Source organism: Hippoglossus stenolepis, chromosome 17 (genome assembly GCF_022539355.2).
Source record: "Hippoglossus stenolepis isolate QCI-W04-F060 chromosome 17, HSTE1.2, whole genome shotgun sequence".
NCBI lineage: Eukaryota > Metazoa > Chordata > Actinopteri > Pleuronectiformes > Pleuronectidae > Hippoglossus > Hippoglossus stenolepis.
In genome coordinates this window covers 18,498,288-18,513,500 of record NC_061499.1, presented here as the reverse complement: position 1 = coordinate 18,513,500, position 15,213 = coordinate 18,498,288, and the positions used below count along the sequence as shown (strand labels likewise).

At 40.0% G+C, this 15,213-nt stretch overlaps 1 protein-coding gene across 4 annotated transcripts in view; it reads left to right on the top strand.

The window, feature by feature from the left end:
- Positions 1-15,213, top strand: part of trappc9 (trafficking protein particle complex subunit 9) — a 194,704-nt gene that overhangs the window by 30,809 nt on the left and 148,682 nt on the right. For all 4 annotated transcript variants that reach the window (XM_035182133.2, XM_035182131.2, XM_035182130.2 and 1 more), the window contains 4 exons: positions 4,898-4,983; positions 8,117-8,243; positions 8,383-8,515; positions 11,367-11,530. In XM_035182133.2, coding sequence (XP_035038024.1) covers positions 4,898-4,983; positions 8,117-8,243; positions 8,383-8,515; positions 11,367-11,530 — 510 coding nt within the window. The remainder of the gene's footprint in view (positions 1-4,897; positions 4,984-8,116; positions 8,244-8,382; positions 8,516-11,366; positions 11,531-15,213) is intronic.

The following is a 15,213-nucleotide window of genomic DNA, read 5'->3' as shown; positions in this document are numbered from 1 at the left end:
CCTTAACAATATCTTATCCAGTCCAGTGTTGAATCAATCAGTGGTTCTTACAAATGCCCCGACTGCGAAAGAAACACACAGCTTATCCATGGGAACGCAGCAGTGACAGGCTCAGCACTTTGCTGCAGTCAATCATCTCTGTCCTGAGTAACACAATTCCATGAGTTTCATTTGATCCCAGATGAAGAGTCATCAAACAAAGTCCAATTTAACATTGCAGTTGAGCAGCAGTGAGAAAGGAATGTGGCTGTTTGTGTCTTCAGCTTGTATAACAGCAACATGTTGGTAATGCTGAGGCAGGGACATCATACAGGGCCCCGTTCATCTCTTAGCCCTTTGAAGCCCTCGGAGATCCATTTATGGGCTTTTGAAGCAGAAGTTTACATCTTTTGTTTCAAAGATTTTGTTTTATCAAACTATACTTGTGAAATCAATGTCAAGTCAAAGTCTCCAAACAGTTAATATGAAGGTACATTAGTAGAAGATGCACAGCTACGTGAGGAATGATACTGATGATCAGTTTTGAGACTAACTCTGATTTATAATGTGCCACTTTCACTGCAGGATGCTTTTTTTTTTTTTCATCTTTTAAGTTTCTATTCTCCTTCTGCGCTTTTATAAAATTCATCTAGTCTCCAAACGCTGTTGCTGTCTGACTAATAAGCAAAGCCGTCATAGTATCTGTGTCTTCTAAGTACTTCTTCTTTTTATTGCAGAAGATTAGAATCCTTCATTCTCAGCGATTGTTCGTTTTAAAATCTTTGAAATTCTATTACTGAACAGTGGTTGTCTTTTGTTGTTTTATTACCTAGTAGCATAGGGAAACCTATTTGGTTTCAGTTTCTTTATTAGCCAGAGTGAACTGTGGTAAGTAGATATAGTTACATTACAAGTAACTGCACTATAAGAAGCCATAACTATAACTAAGCCATGATATAGAGAAAAGGCCATTTAAATTAAAGCCCCCAATTTTTTTTATATTATTTTATATTATCAACTGTGGATTGACGGTAAAGTTTTAACAGTAATAGCCTTTTATTCCTGATTTCCCCTGTTTTCTGGTTAACAGACTTATGCTTTACTCACCACAAACAGCCACTCTGAAGCTGCTTTCAGACATGCACTGAACTCCGGACAAAACAGCAATTCAATGTCATTCAATGATAAATAAATAAACGTAATCATTCAGAATGCATGAAATAATTCATATTCATGTTTCTTTGATCAGGATTTCGATGTTGAAAGTCAGACATTCCTGTGGCGCACTACAGTGCTGTGAGATTTCGGAGAATAATTTCACACATGCCTTTGCCCCTTAGTCTCTGAGCCTCTGGGGAGCTAGCTGCCAGCTAATGAAGTTACCATTCTCTCTTAACTCATTCAAGGCATCTCCCAGCACGCTGCAACTGCAGAAATCAATTATTTTGATGGATGTGTTAACTGTGAACATGTATTCATCTCACAGAGAACACATGGAGGCACTTCCCATACAAATCTAAGTGTTGTTTCTGCTTTCTAAGACAACTGCAAACGGGGTTTGCAACATGTGCAGCTCTATAATATTAGCGGTGACCTCATTTCTCCTTTTTATCATCCTATCACAGTGTGGACTTTTTAACCAGGAGAAACAAGGTATTGAACTTACCTTGTTATCAGTGAAATATGAACAGTAGGGATATTCTTGAGGACATTATGCCCCGATATGTTCCGCAGCTGTTAACATTTACAGTGTCTGTATGTATATATATATATATATATATATCTCTATATATATATATATATCTATATATGTGTGTATTTTCTTCCTTTTTAAGTCACAATGCGATGAATCCTATTGATGTTAAGCCATAAATAAGAAGTTTTCTAAAGGTAGATTTTTCTCCCTTTCATTGCTCTGAGTCTCAGTTTTAAGAACTATCCAGTCTACAGCTTTCTGCTCATTTTGATGCGGATCACAGGCTATTACCCTGGTATGTGAGCAAGTCCTCTAGTCGTCACTGTTTGGACAGTGGCTCAGTTTCTATTGCTTTGCCTCTGTACTCCACCACATTGAATGTTAAATGAAACAATTATTGTGAGATGTGGGGTTAAAGTGCTGACTTTCAGCTTTGAGGGTGAAACTAAGGGGAAGTTATCAGTGTAGGACTGATGCATGTACTATCCTGTAACATGGAGGATGCAGGATGATAGCCACCAGGGGGCAATCAAGACTCTTTGGCTTCTTTTTTGTGGAGCTGTCCTGTCGTCCATCTTCATACACAGTCTGAGATACTGCCTTGTTTTCCGATTAACCCCGGTGCCCAATTATGGTATTGCAACAGAAAAGTTGAACATCTCTTAAATTGTTGACAGGACACTTCCAACCGCAAAAAAAAATGAATTATTACTCTCTGCTTTATAAATGTTTGAATCACGATGGTTTTTAATTTGCAAAAACCTTCCCACAGCCTATTAGAGCTATTTTTATATGCATGATTTCAACCCAATGTACATTTGTGTGTCAAGCCAGGCCAAGCAGGCAGCACCGAGGGGAGAAAGAGTAATGGGCTTATCCAGTGGGCTGTGCAGCGTGCAAGCTAAGATAAAAGCGAGAAAACTTTGTTGGTTTGGACGAGAGACTTGGATTCAAATCTGGTATTCAGTTCTTATAATACATGCATGAAGGTCAGAGAACAGTACACCACCTTATACCTCCTTTTTTAAATTTACTTTTGGATTTTGAGCTAAATTAAATAATAATCCCTGTAATATTCCCAGTCAGACTTGATCAATGGACATTGTGAATACATGGTCAGCATTTTAAACCCCATTCCAGTTTAGTTTTGACCACCTCTACTGCAAGTAGGGTTTTCATAAGAATGTCATTTCACAGTCCTCCTCAGCAGATAATACTAAACTTATTTATGTAGCACTTTTCTTAACAAAGCTCCAAAAAGAATGAAAAAGGAAAATAAAAGAACAGCAATTAAGTACAATCAATTCATAAAATTGAGGGGAATTAAATGGAGTTACCCACAAAAATAGAACATACTAATTTGTACAAGCTTTGTGATAAGAGAGATTTAAATGACACTTGGGATCTTGCATTTTTACTCAGTAGGTGCACTGTGCCACAGTGTTGGGTCTCTAACAGCAAAGGCCTCTCACCCATAGTCCATTCTCATATATCTAAGTGAAGGCCCAGGCACATAGGGGGTTACAAGCATTTCTCAGGTCAAGAATATACTGTTCTTTCACCATCAGTCTCACGACTCAACATCTGTCACACAGACGAAGCACTTTTGGTTTGTTGTGTATTTATTTTTCATTCGGGCTGTTTAAATGTTTCCAATGACAGTATTAACTATCTACGTGTCTCCATCTGAGGTGCTAATGACTCATAATTTTAGACAAATGCAAAAGCTCAGCTTCGGTTATGTTCCTCTGCTCTGCTTCACTGAACATGCAGGACTTTTGCTCAAATGTCCAGGCATTGTGGTCATGTATTATTCAGTGTGAAAGACTGATGATAGTTTTACAGAACATTTCTCTGCTGGAGAAACATCTTGAGTTCTGCCTCTGGTCAATAAAAAAATGACTTTCGCAAGACACAAAAAAGAGTTTGACAAAATCATTTGTCCTTTTAAGCAACGAAACGGTTTGAAACTAACCACACAGCCATGCATTGACTCGAAACATTAATTATCGCTTTTCACGGTGAGGTTTCAAAATGCTGAATCCTTTAGAGATTAGCGCAGAATCTCAACAGACACTTGATGAGTTTGGACTGAGGCAACACAGATAAGATGGAAGCAATCCAATCGGTTTGTCTTGCTCCTGAGGTGTGTGTGTGTCACACTTAATTGGCCGGCTAAGAGAGCGTATGTGAGCCAGAGCAAAGTTCGTGAGGGGTTTCCAGACATTCTTCATATTATAGATATCTTTCTTTTGACTGACTTAATTTCCCAAGGTGCACGGCTGCAGTTCGCCTCCCGTAAATCCCCTTTCCTGCCGGAGTCTAAGCTAGGATTTTTAGAGCCTATTTTGCAAGTCTATTTACAGCAATGGGTCTTCGAAATGGACTAGAATGTGTTACATCTGAAAGTGGAGATGGGTATGGCATCCACAGAGGGACCAAAGGAGCGTCTAAGTCTAAGAGAACCTTTCAGCGTCTCACTCAGGAATGATGGATTCTGCAGTGCAGAGCTGGAATGTCTTCATTTAAAAAAAAGTAACACTGGGCTGTGAGTAAATAGGCTGAAATTCAACTTTTCTCTCCTGTAGGAATCAATAACTGCATTTTCTCTTTTCAAAAATATTTTCTGAACACCTTGGCTAACCTGCCTTTTACAGAATTCACATTTCTCTGGAGTCAATTTAAGTAGGTCCGGACATAATTTGATTAATCCTGCCGGTAGATCATCACAACAGCTCAATAAATGTCATTCTGTAAACTAACAATGACTCACTGAAGGTCTCAACTTCAACAGCTGATGATCAATTCCAGTTAATGTTATTTTTTGCACAGAAGGTGTAAATTCATATGGTTCAAAAAGCGTGTGCATCTGAACATAACACTCGTATATGATTGTTGATCCCCTCATTCCATACACGTAATGTAATGAGCTCCAATTTGTTGAAAGGACTTTCACTCATATATAGGCATGTATGTACTGTATATGCATACATATATGTATATGTTTATTTATTTATGTGTATACACATATTACACACACACACTCATTAACTCCACATAAAAAAAACATTTTTGGTTTCATCATTTATCACTGACTGACTGCCTTTGCACTTTTATAGCAGTGTAGCTTCAGGGTTAACTTCCGTCAGCTCATTACATACAAATGTGTTTTAAAGCCACTGGTATCTTATTCTAATGTGTACATTTTTTTTCTTTACCCAGAGTTCCAGTGGGTTCAAGGAGATGTTTGTGAAGTGCAGTTCATGGTCTACAACCCCATGCCTTATGAACTTCGAGTAGAAAACATGGTAGGTGAAATTTAATACACTTGAACTTCAAATGTTCTATTGTAACATATACTTTAAAGTTTTGCTGTTTCAATATAATCGATATAATATCTAATTCATTACCACAGCTCTGGGGGAACGGGAAGTTTGCCAAGTTTTCTCACACCAGTAGTACAAACCGTCCCACTGCAGCCACAAATGAATTGCAGCAGGGCAAGTGATTCTGCCCCAGCGTCTTCCTCGATCCCCTAAAAGCTTTTTTTTTTGACAGTTTAATACTGTAATGATCGTATGAGATGGTGAGAACAAACTCTTCTCGCTCCTGACAGTAGGAGAGCAACACGAGGGAGAGGCACAGGCGCCCCCGTGGTACCATTAGTTTTATGGTTTTACATGCCCTCCTGTCATACCAGATAGGTTCTATACATATAAGCACAAGAGAATTGGCTTTCTTGTTCTCTCCAGAATAAAAGTTTGAAAAGAGCCATCAGACATCAGCAACTCCAATTTAGTTGTAGTGTTTAATAACTGCTGGTGACTTGCAGCTTTTTAACTTGTGAACATTTTCGTATTAAAAGAACTCCGGTCGTACTGGAGACCTACACTCTGTCACTCACTTGGGAGTTCTTTAGCACACACATGCACACACACTGACACGGACGCACACGCACATGCACACCTGAGTTGAGCCACTTTATCAGGTTTGAGGGTACAAAAGATGACCAAATTACCAAATAAATTGCTTTTCTTCCTGCTCACTGCTGTCTGTTTACGGATGCAGTGATGTGGGACCACCTTGAAATGCAAAGCAGTCATTGGGGTCAATGAAAGGCCAGCAGACAGAGAGCCCTACTTTCAGCTGTTAGACGGCAATGGCCCACACCGCATCGCACCCGGTGTTCTACCTGTCAAAAGGGATGTTGCCTTTAATTATTTGGAAAGTCAAGAACAAATTGCCGTGAAAGTTTCATTTTCATTCACACAGTGTGAACGAAGACAGTGGCCTCTTTAACTGTGGCGGCTGTCTGTCAAATAGACTTGGACAGGGCTTGCTGCTTGATTTAGCTGTTATGCATCGTCTGATAATGGCACATGCTGTTACAGACACTGCTGTTGCAGGCGACCTCCGGTTCAGAACATCTGGAATGTGTTTATACTTGAGGAGTCATCATTAAGAGAAACAACTGTAAAGCAATATTTGCACCCGAGTGGGGCAACCTTAATGTTCTGGGTACTGAAATGAAACAATCAAACAGGCAAGGTCAAACAGTGACAAGGAGTCAGGTAATTCCTCCCCACCTACAGGTGAAATGATCAGGTCACAGATGGAGGCTGAAGCCCCTCACAGCTCCACAGCAGCTGGGAACATCAGGTGTTGTTGTAGAGTCACGCAGGTCGAGGCAGACACGGTGACGCAGGCTGCTAAGAGCTCGTCTGTACCCCAGACAATGTGACTGCTGTTAGACCAGAGCAACTGTCTATCCACTGTACATAAACCCGGCTCTTCAAAACACACTGGGAAACAAATGCACACACAAGGTCACTTTTCCATCTTCCGTCACCAAGGTGACCGAGCAGTTTGGCAAGACCGGCACTCCTTCTCCGTCACCACGCAACTTCATGGCTATTACCCAGCTTTCCTCTTGTGCTTTATTGATTTTCTATTAAAGCAGTGCTTTTTACCACAACCCTCAACCTTTCATTTTTTAGAGAGGTCACCGTCACATGTCTGTGTCATTCTCCCCACAAAAAAGTAAAATGACAAATGATACTTTTAGGTTTGTTTTTTATTCACTGATCTTAGGACAGCACAGTTATTTGCTGTAAAGAAGGATCAAGTGTTTACTTCGTTTAAAGAAACTAATATGTACCCCAGCATTGTATGTAATATTTAGGCAAAGTACTACAAGGATAAATGTCTTTCCTAGAAATCTGTGTTTCTTATGTTGCTACCAACTCTTATAATCATAAATGATAATTGTACAGTTATCGTAGTATTAGGTAAAGCAAAACAAAGGGTTAAGTGGTCATTGTCGTACGATGAAGTCGATGCACACAAGCTAAAACAATACAATTCACTCTGCACGTGCTCTAATCGTTATTATTAATGAAACAGGCTCATTAACCTTTTCAAAGCTATATGCAAATGAACTATTTCCAATAGGTTAACACTGATACTTGTGCGAACCAATAAAGGCGTCTGATGTCCTGAAGTGAAGGGAAGTGGAGGTTAAATCACAGCCGTGGCACCTCGGAGGCTCAGCTCTTCGGCAGCCGTCCCTCTAGTGAGGTAGTGTCTGCTGCTCGGGATTGAAGCAGTCATTACGTCACCTCAGTCTGCCTCGTGCAGCCGAGCGCTGTGTACTCAGAATGTAAATACAGTTATTCTGAGGGGGCATGATTACACGCTCAATGGAAAAAAAGAGAAAGACACACACACACACACACACACACACACACACACACACACACACACACACACACACACACACACACACACACACACACACACACACACACACACACACAGCTTTTTTTTAAGCTACAAGTGAGGCTCAGCTGATCAGTTTTTGACACTTCAGCCAATTTGAGAACACATTGCACATATCACTCAATATCACTGCTGATTATTTAGCTTTTTTAAGATACTGACACCCTACAGATGGTGTCCCAGACTGTAACAGTGGGCAGAAACCACACTGTTCTCAGTCCTGCTAACATTTACATGCACTGCTGAAGTATTATATTACATTAGATTTACATGATCAATATCAAAGGAAACATTCTCCAGACACATGTGGACTGGAGACATCACGATTTTTCCAGTTGTGCACATGTGTTAATGGAGAGCGCAAAGTGTTGAGTAAGAGTTGTGAGATTATTTTATTTGTTGTCAGTTTTTCTCTTGAAAATCTGCTTTTTTTGGTACCGTATAGGAACTGACTTTTCTGAACCAAGTTCTGAACCAATTTAATTTCGCTCTTTTTGGTATAAAATTAAGAACCTGTTCCATGATGGTGGCAAAGAGTCTGCCTGCTCCCGTCTGGTTCAGACTTGCACGAAGAATCATTCTTTTTTTCCTGTTTGGTTGAAATGTATTTTTTGGTCTTGTTTCATGTTGATCATTGCCCATCATATTTTATGTTGTATTCAGGGTCTGATGACCTCGGGAGTGGAGTTTGAATCTCTGCCTGCTGGCCTGTCCCTGCCTGCAGAGTCTGGCCTGTACCCCGTCACTCTGGTTGGCGTCCCTCGTACAGCCGGCAACATCACTGTCATCGGTAAATCCAACTGGAAACCTATTCCATCAGTCAGATACTGCACACGATAATAAGATGGTCAAACTAAGTGTGATCTCTTGAATTTTGAAAAACATTCCACTGTTAAAACTATATCACCCTCCTTTACATTTGAACCCAGGTTACCACACATCAGTGTTTGGTGTGGCCAGCGACTGCCTGCTGGAGCTCCTGCCTAGCGTGAAGACGAGTGGCTGTTTGGTGGAGGTCATTCCCTCCCTTCCTCGCCTCCAGCTCAGCACATCCCTACCACGGTCAGAAACTCTCTGCCCTCATATGGTGACGTCTGTGTAACAACAAAAAGCTCTTCTTTATGACTGATATTATTCACTGAAGCTACAAGTATTGTTTTAACTCTCACTGGCTGCATTGGGCCGCAGCTCATAACAGCTAACATTTAACAGATGTTATGCAACATGTGGGACGGCCACAATTTGATGAACTATCATGCCAGATCATTTGGCAAGCGTACATCACAGGCCATAAACTGGAGGACAGATTTTGCATGGTGTTTTACCTTTACTTAAGCAAATTGAAATGTACTGACATAGTCATTTGAGGGCATTTTCCATCCACTTTAGATAGAAAAATCATAAATCTGCAATTTTAGGGTAACAACTTTTGACTGTGTATAAAGATGGATGACATAACCGCTCCCCAAAAGTGAAGCCAAAGCATCTCGATCACCACCTGGTGGCTGGCTGAAGTGTAGGTCATAAACCCTGTCTTCTCCATGTTAGCGGGTGGGACCTGAACCAAACTCAAAACAGTGTTTCCCACAGAACATATTCAATCTATGGCTGTAAGGGGGGTGTATGCGCACAAAGGTTATTCTCACGCACGACAGGTGCACAGACTAAAGCGTAACAGATGAACTCTTGAGCGAGAGAAAGAACTGCATTGCATGACACGACTGCAGCTGAAAGTGTCAGGTGTCTTCATGTACTGAAAAACTGTATGAACCACAACGCGGTCATGTGGTAGTTTGCAGTGGCACGAGCATGCTGCAAATAGCGCTGCACACACCAAGGTAGAGATCTCTTATATTATAATGAGAAGTTTTTTGTTCATTATCAAACTGTGGTTGGACTAATTAGAATATCGCAGGCCACTACAGTCTGGATAGAAAAAGTCATGGTATGTCAAATACATTTAAAAGATAGTTTCTGTCATTTGAGGTAGTTCTTATCACACTGATGTTTGTCCAAGTGTTCATTTTTCTGGTAAGATTGGTTTTGATTCGTTATTTGATGTAATGAGAACACGGTAGATCCCCACAACTGTGTGTATTGGTGGGACCTCCAGGATAATTTAGCTTCATTTCTTGATAGTGGGAGGAAGTGGAGAAGCGTTGTCCATTTTTATATACAGTCCATAGTAACAACATGCATACAACAATAAACAAAAATGTTAATATGTGGTCTCACTCTGGTGCTTGTGTTGAGTCTGTCATTCCGGCAAGTTGACAACACATGCTGAGTTAACTGAGGTCAGGTGACATGACTGTACGGACAATAACATTGCTGTTTGGCCATGACAATATGAAAGGGCAACGAGTCATACTCTGTTCACCCACAAGTGATGTGAACACCCGCAAGCAGCCTCCGAGCCGAACGTCAGCACTTTGACCTCATAGTCATTGTTTCATTTCACACGCACCCAGCTGGAGTGCAGAGCCAAAATAATGAAAAATGTGTCATTGTCCTGCTGCTCACAGAGTGCACTGTACTTGGACAATGTTGATACTCACTTTCTCAACAAGTGACAAAAGATAACTCATCGGCTTATGTAATGTTTATGTATTGACTCATGTTAAGTATCTTTCCTCCACTAAAGGGAAGCCAAAGCGGCCCGATTGCTACCTAGTGGCTGGCTGCATTAAATTGAAAAGTCAAAGTACACGTCAAATACATTTTTTCTCATTTTATGTTGTTCTAATTATACTGATGTTTGTTAAAGTGGTAATTTTTACGCTAAGTTTGGATTTAATTGGTCACAACTATTACAAGCTACAGTTATTTTACAGTAACCTTGTTGTGATCTTATAATGAGTTCAAAACTCATCCCTAAACACCAGCAGTCTTTCATACAGATTAGCAGAGTCATACTTATAACTCAGGTCAGCACCAGATTTGTTTTCTTAAGCCAAACTTTGTTTCTAACATAAAGACATAACAATAGACTTGAGTGTGTATGAAACTTTGAGATTACATTTTATTCAAAGACTTTTAAAATTAGGTAAAATCATATTTGTTGAAATAAATACCACCAGCAAAATGTATCAATAATTTCAGAACCAATATGATTTGATTGAATCATTTAATATATACGATGTTTGATATTTGAAAATATCTGAAATTCACATTCAGTTACTGTCCTCTCCCTTCAGTCTGTCCTAAACTGATGTGACAATTACAGCTACAAAATCCACATTCAACTCAAAAACAAATCCAGGGTAGTGTGCTGTATGACAGTGAACATTTCAAATAGTGAGAAACACATGTTGGGAATTTTGATTTCATAAAGAATACAAAATTGATAATATTCTTGGAGCTTTATTTCCTATGTCTGAAATGGCTGCAGTCCCTGTATAACCCTTACATGTCACAGTAGCAGGTGAACTTGTTTCCATGTGCATCTTAAAAGGTGAACATTTATGATGCAGTAAAAAAATAGGAAACTTGAGAGTAAAGGGAAATAATCAGTTATTACTACTGAGTATCACTACTAAAAAATGACAGGTAAACACCCTGCCTCTAAGTACAGCACTTTGGCAGCTTTTGATTTGGAAAACCTTTTTACTCCCTGGCGCTGAAAGAAAACCGTGGCAGACATATGAATGAAGCAAATCGTATGAAAATGTAATCTGTGGTCTCTTGGAAGCGCTCACTGTATCCAGACCTTCTGCTTTGACGTCACTCTTCGAGGTGCTACCAGCGCAGAGCTGTAGCACTTATGGCTTCTTCTTTTCACATCACCAAAACCCACTGTTAATGCACCCACTCGAGAGGCATTCTCAGGAATGGAATCAAGGCTACAAAAAACTGGAAATTCTACTACCTAAAATCACTGAAACCTTCTTTGTGCTCCCAAAAATCTGAACAGGTCAGCGCACACGCCTCAGCCTATGTCCAAAGAAGAACTGTCCAGCACTGTGTCCGTCCAGCTGTTCAATGGAGAGACCCAGAAGATGACCATCACCTTGGAAAACATTGGATCTGAGGACATCGAGACTCTGGAGCTCACCTCGAAGATAGTCACCACCAAAGGTTAGCGCCCCCTTTCAAGATCACTGAAGCAACATCTTTCAATTCTACTTTTTGAAGCTGTCATTTCAGATTTTAGTAACTAGAGAAACAGGAAATGGTGTCATTCCAATACAACAGAGGAAAGACCTGACAGTATGTAGATTAATAGCCTATATGTAACGAATGAGGATATATTCAGATCATTGCTGTGTAGTTTGCTTCATCAGTACTGTTTTAGGACGGGCTCTTCATCACCCGCAGAGTTTGTGCGATAGGGTGTGGCTGTGATGTCCGCTGCTCCACAGAAGTCAGAACCCTTTGTCTTTGGTTCCATGTTTCAAGCCCCTCTGGCTTTTCACTCTGTGCAGTCTCCTTTACCCTGACTGTCTGTGTCTGTGTGTTTCACAGTCTAGGTGCGAGAGTAAAAGAATCCGCTGTAATTTGAGATACAGATACAAATCTGCTGTATTTATAGATACACCCCAGGTTATGATGATGGCAGAAGTGTCAGAAGTTTAGAAGCTATAACTCCCCTATGTTGTCGATGGTTCCTGTCAGGTTGGAGTAAACTCTAATGGATGGTGTTGACTGGGTGTGGTTTCAACTGCCTTATACCATGACTACTGACAATTTTTATTGGTAAGAAGGCGTTGATTCACTTTTAGCAACTTGACTTATGGTTTCAGCCAAGCCTCATCTAAAAAGCATGGAGCTAGGGTTACTTGTGTAACCATTTGGTGGTGAAAAAAAGATAAATACCTTATCAGTATTACTCGCATAAATGTAATTTTAAATGACCATATTTGCTTGTATCTGGGAGTCTCAATCAATTAAATAAATAGTGGACCTAAGTAAAGTTAGCCACGTTAGCCGAACTAGTAGCGTTAAGGTTAGGAGAGAGGATATGTCAACTAAACTGTATCTGTTTTCAAAATGATAAGAGAAAGAGCCTCTGAAAGAGCTCCACTTCATGTCAGGTGGTTCTTTGCTCCTTTGTCCTCCATTACAGTCATAGAACGTACAGCTTGTCTGTTATAAACCTTGATTTACATCTTTGTATCAATGTGAGCTTTGGTCTGGATGAAGTAAAACAGTTGAAGCTAAATATCCATATATTGCACTCTATTACATCTGCTAGATCTTTCAAAATCTGAAATCGTCATCACTGTTTATTGTGGTTAGCAGTCCAGTCAGGAGATACAGGAGTTATTTAATTACAAATTAGATATAATGTACAACACACCATCTGTTCAAGTTTCTAACGTTGTACTGCATCACTGTTGTATTGAGTTGGACTTGCCTGACATATGCAGGATTTTTGATCCGATAATGTGTATTGGCCCAATGTCTTTATCACAAATGCCCAACGTAAACAAAACGTAAATATATTTCTATAATATATTGGTATATGTTACATCTGATAAGTCAGTGTTTCCCAACTTTTTGTGTAACAAACCTCTGCATTACTATCAAATTGGAAAGTACCCTTTACAGGTCCTTTACAGCACCATCACCACATGTTTTTACAATCCAATATTCTACTATAGTATTATATAGTATATAGAGTGAAGACAGATGTTTGGCTTTGAAATTGTACTTATCTTTTGAGCACAGTTATGTTTACATCCTTCACATTGACTTTCTTTAGATACTTCTTCTGTTTTATGCTGTTGTCCCCCATCTTTGTGTAAATGATGTTTTCAGACATGAAATCAGCAAAATGTTTGAAAATAGCGTCTGGACATTGGAGTTGAATGGAGTTGAAGAAGAATGCAAAATAAGATTTTCTGGGCCAGACGCACTCAAACGGAAACATTCAGGTCTGGGTAAAGCCTTCAGGAGGCAGGACATGATGTATACATTCTGCTGCAGAAAGCAAAGTGTCTTTGTTTACAGCACACCAAAGATGGTGGTAAAATAAGCCACTGACTCAGCTGTAATGTTTATATCGGTGTTGAAAGCAATAATACAATTGGACACCTCTTTTTCATCTTCATTTGTATTCCTCCTGTTTCATGCCCATCGCATTTTTGAAATGTCATCAACATGCTCAAATGGCCTCACTCTGACATTTTCCAGATATTTTTCTGAGGAACAGGCAGGAAAAGTTAACAAAATGTAATTTTTCAAAAATTTTTCCTCACATTTTCCCCTCGGAAAATATGGAAAAATATCCGGATATCAGTGCATGTCTGAGAGCAGCTTAATCGAAGCCCGTAGGAGCCTGCATGCCTTTTTAATGTCACAGTAACCATTTTAAAGTTTGTTAACCTGGTATTCTGAAAAAGACACCTTGCTTACAGACTACACACTATTACACACCACACTGGGAAAACAGTACTCCATATCCACTGATTCAAAGAACCTGTTTTTATTAGTCACTTGCCCGAACTATTCTCTCAGCAGTTCAATCACAGCAGGACGAGCAGAGGAAGAACAGGGAGACAGTATATTTGGAATTGATCTGACATTTCCAAAATGGCCTTGCGGTGTTTTAATTGAAGACAGAGCACAATAACGCATCCTCTGTCCAAAGGGTTAACGCTGATAGATATTTTTCCCACCACACAGGTTCTGCCATTGTTATGTTCATGCATTTCTCTCACAAGCATGTCAAGGACTCTGTACTTTGCACAGATGCGAATAACCTTTTGGAGTCCACCTCTGATGTAGACTTTATGGCTCAATAACAGCGCGATGAGCGAATGACTCTTCATTTCTGTTGTTGCTATAGGAACCTCTTAACAGATGTCCAGCTATGTTTTTTTCCCCCTATCTTTCCTTTTGAGAGCCGAACTTATTGATTTCATGTTTAGATTTTGTAATGCTCTCACTCAAACCACTGCACTTGCACTTATGAACTCTGCTTGCGCCTAGATTTCCTAGATGTTCTGTGCTCCAGCTCCAGCTCCTCCCCACGCCTCTGTGCGCACATGAAACGTCTGCTTTTCCGATTTCTCTGCTGCTCTCACTTTTTTTTCATCTCTTGGATTTTTTTGTGCAACATGTCTGTCATTGACAAGTGAAAATGTCCCACACTCTTTCTATATGTGTTAGCTTTATGCCATTGCTAGTCCTTTTTACAATTACACCGACACCATGGAGCAGGAGTCCAGGACATTACTGGTCAACATGAAACTGCAAAATCAGACAGACAGCCATCCAAGAGCAGATGGAAAAAATGTTTCATGCGCACAGAAGCAGTGTGAGCACGAGGAGAAGAGCTGAAGCTGGAGCGCAGGAAATCTAAGCCCAAGCAGGGGTTATTTGGGTGCAAGCATTACAAAATCTGAACTTGAAATCAATTAGTCCTGCTCTCAAATGAAAATATCACGCTCTCAAATAAAGATAGTAGAAAAAACACACCTGTCCAGCTCTTTCTCTAGGGTGGATAAGAATGTGTCTGTCCATGTTATTGTAAGTAGTACAGGAACCTAATTAAAATAGTTTGAGGACACCAACCTATTTTTGACCTCGCTCCTTCCGGCAATCGGCAAGACATAAAAAAGTGGTTTCACCACGAACCCTATAATTAAATTATGTTAAGGAGAATATAGCTCTACTTACTTGACAAAATTGCAATAATGTCACTTAGATAACCAGCAAAACCTGAAGGGAGATAACTCCATTTACCAAAGGTCACCTTAAACCAAAGTGCACAATGGAGTAACACCGACTTTCAACCAAGACAGAGACAAAAGGAC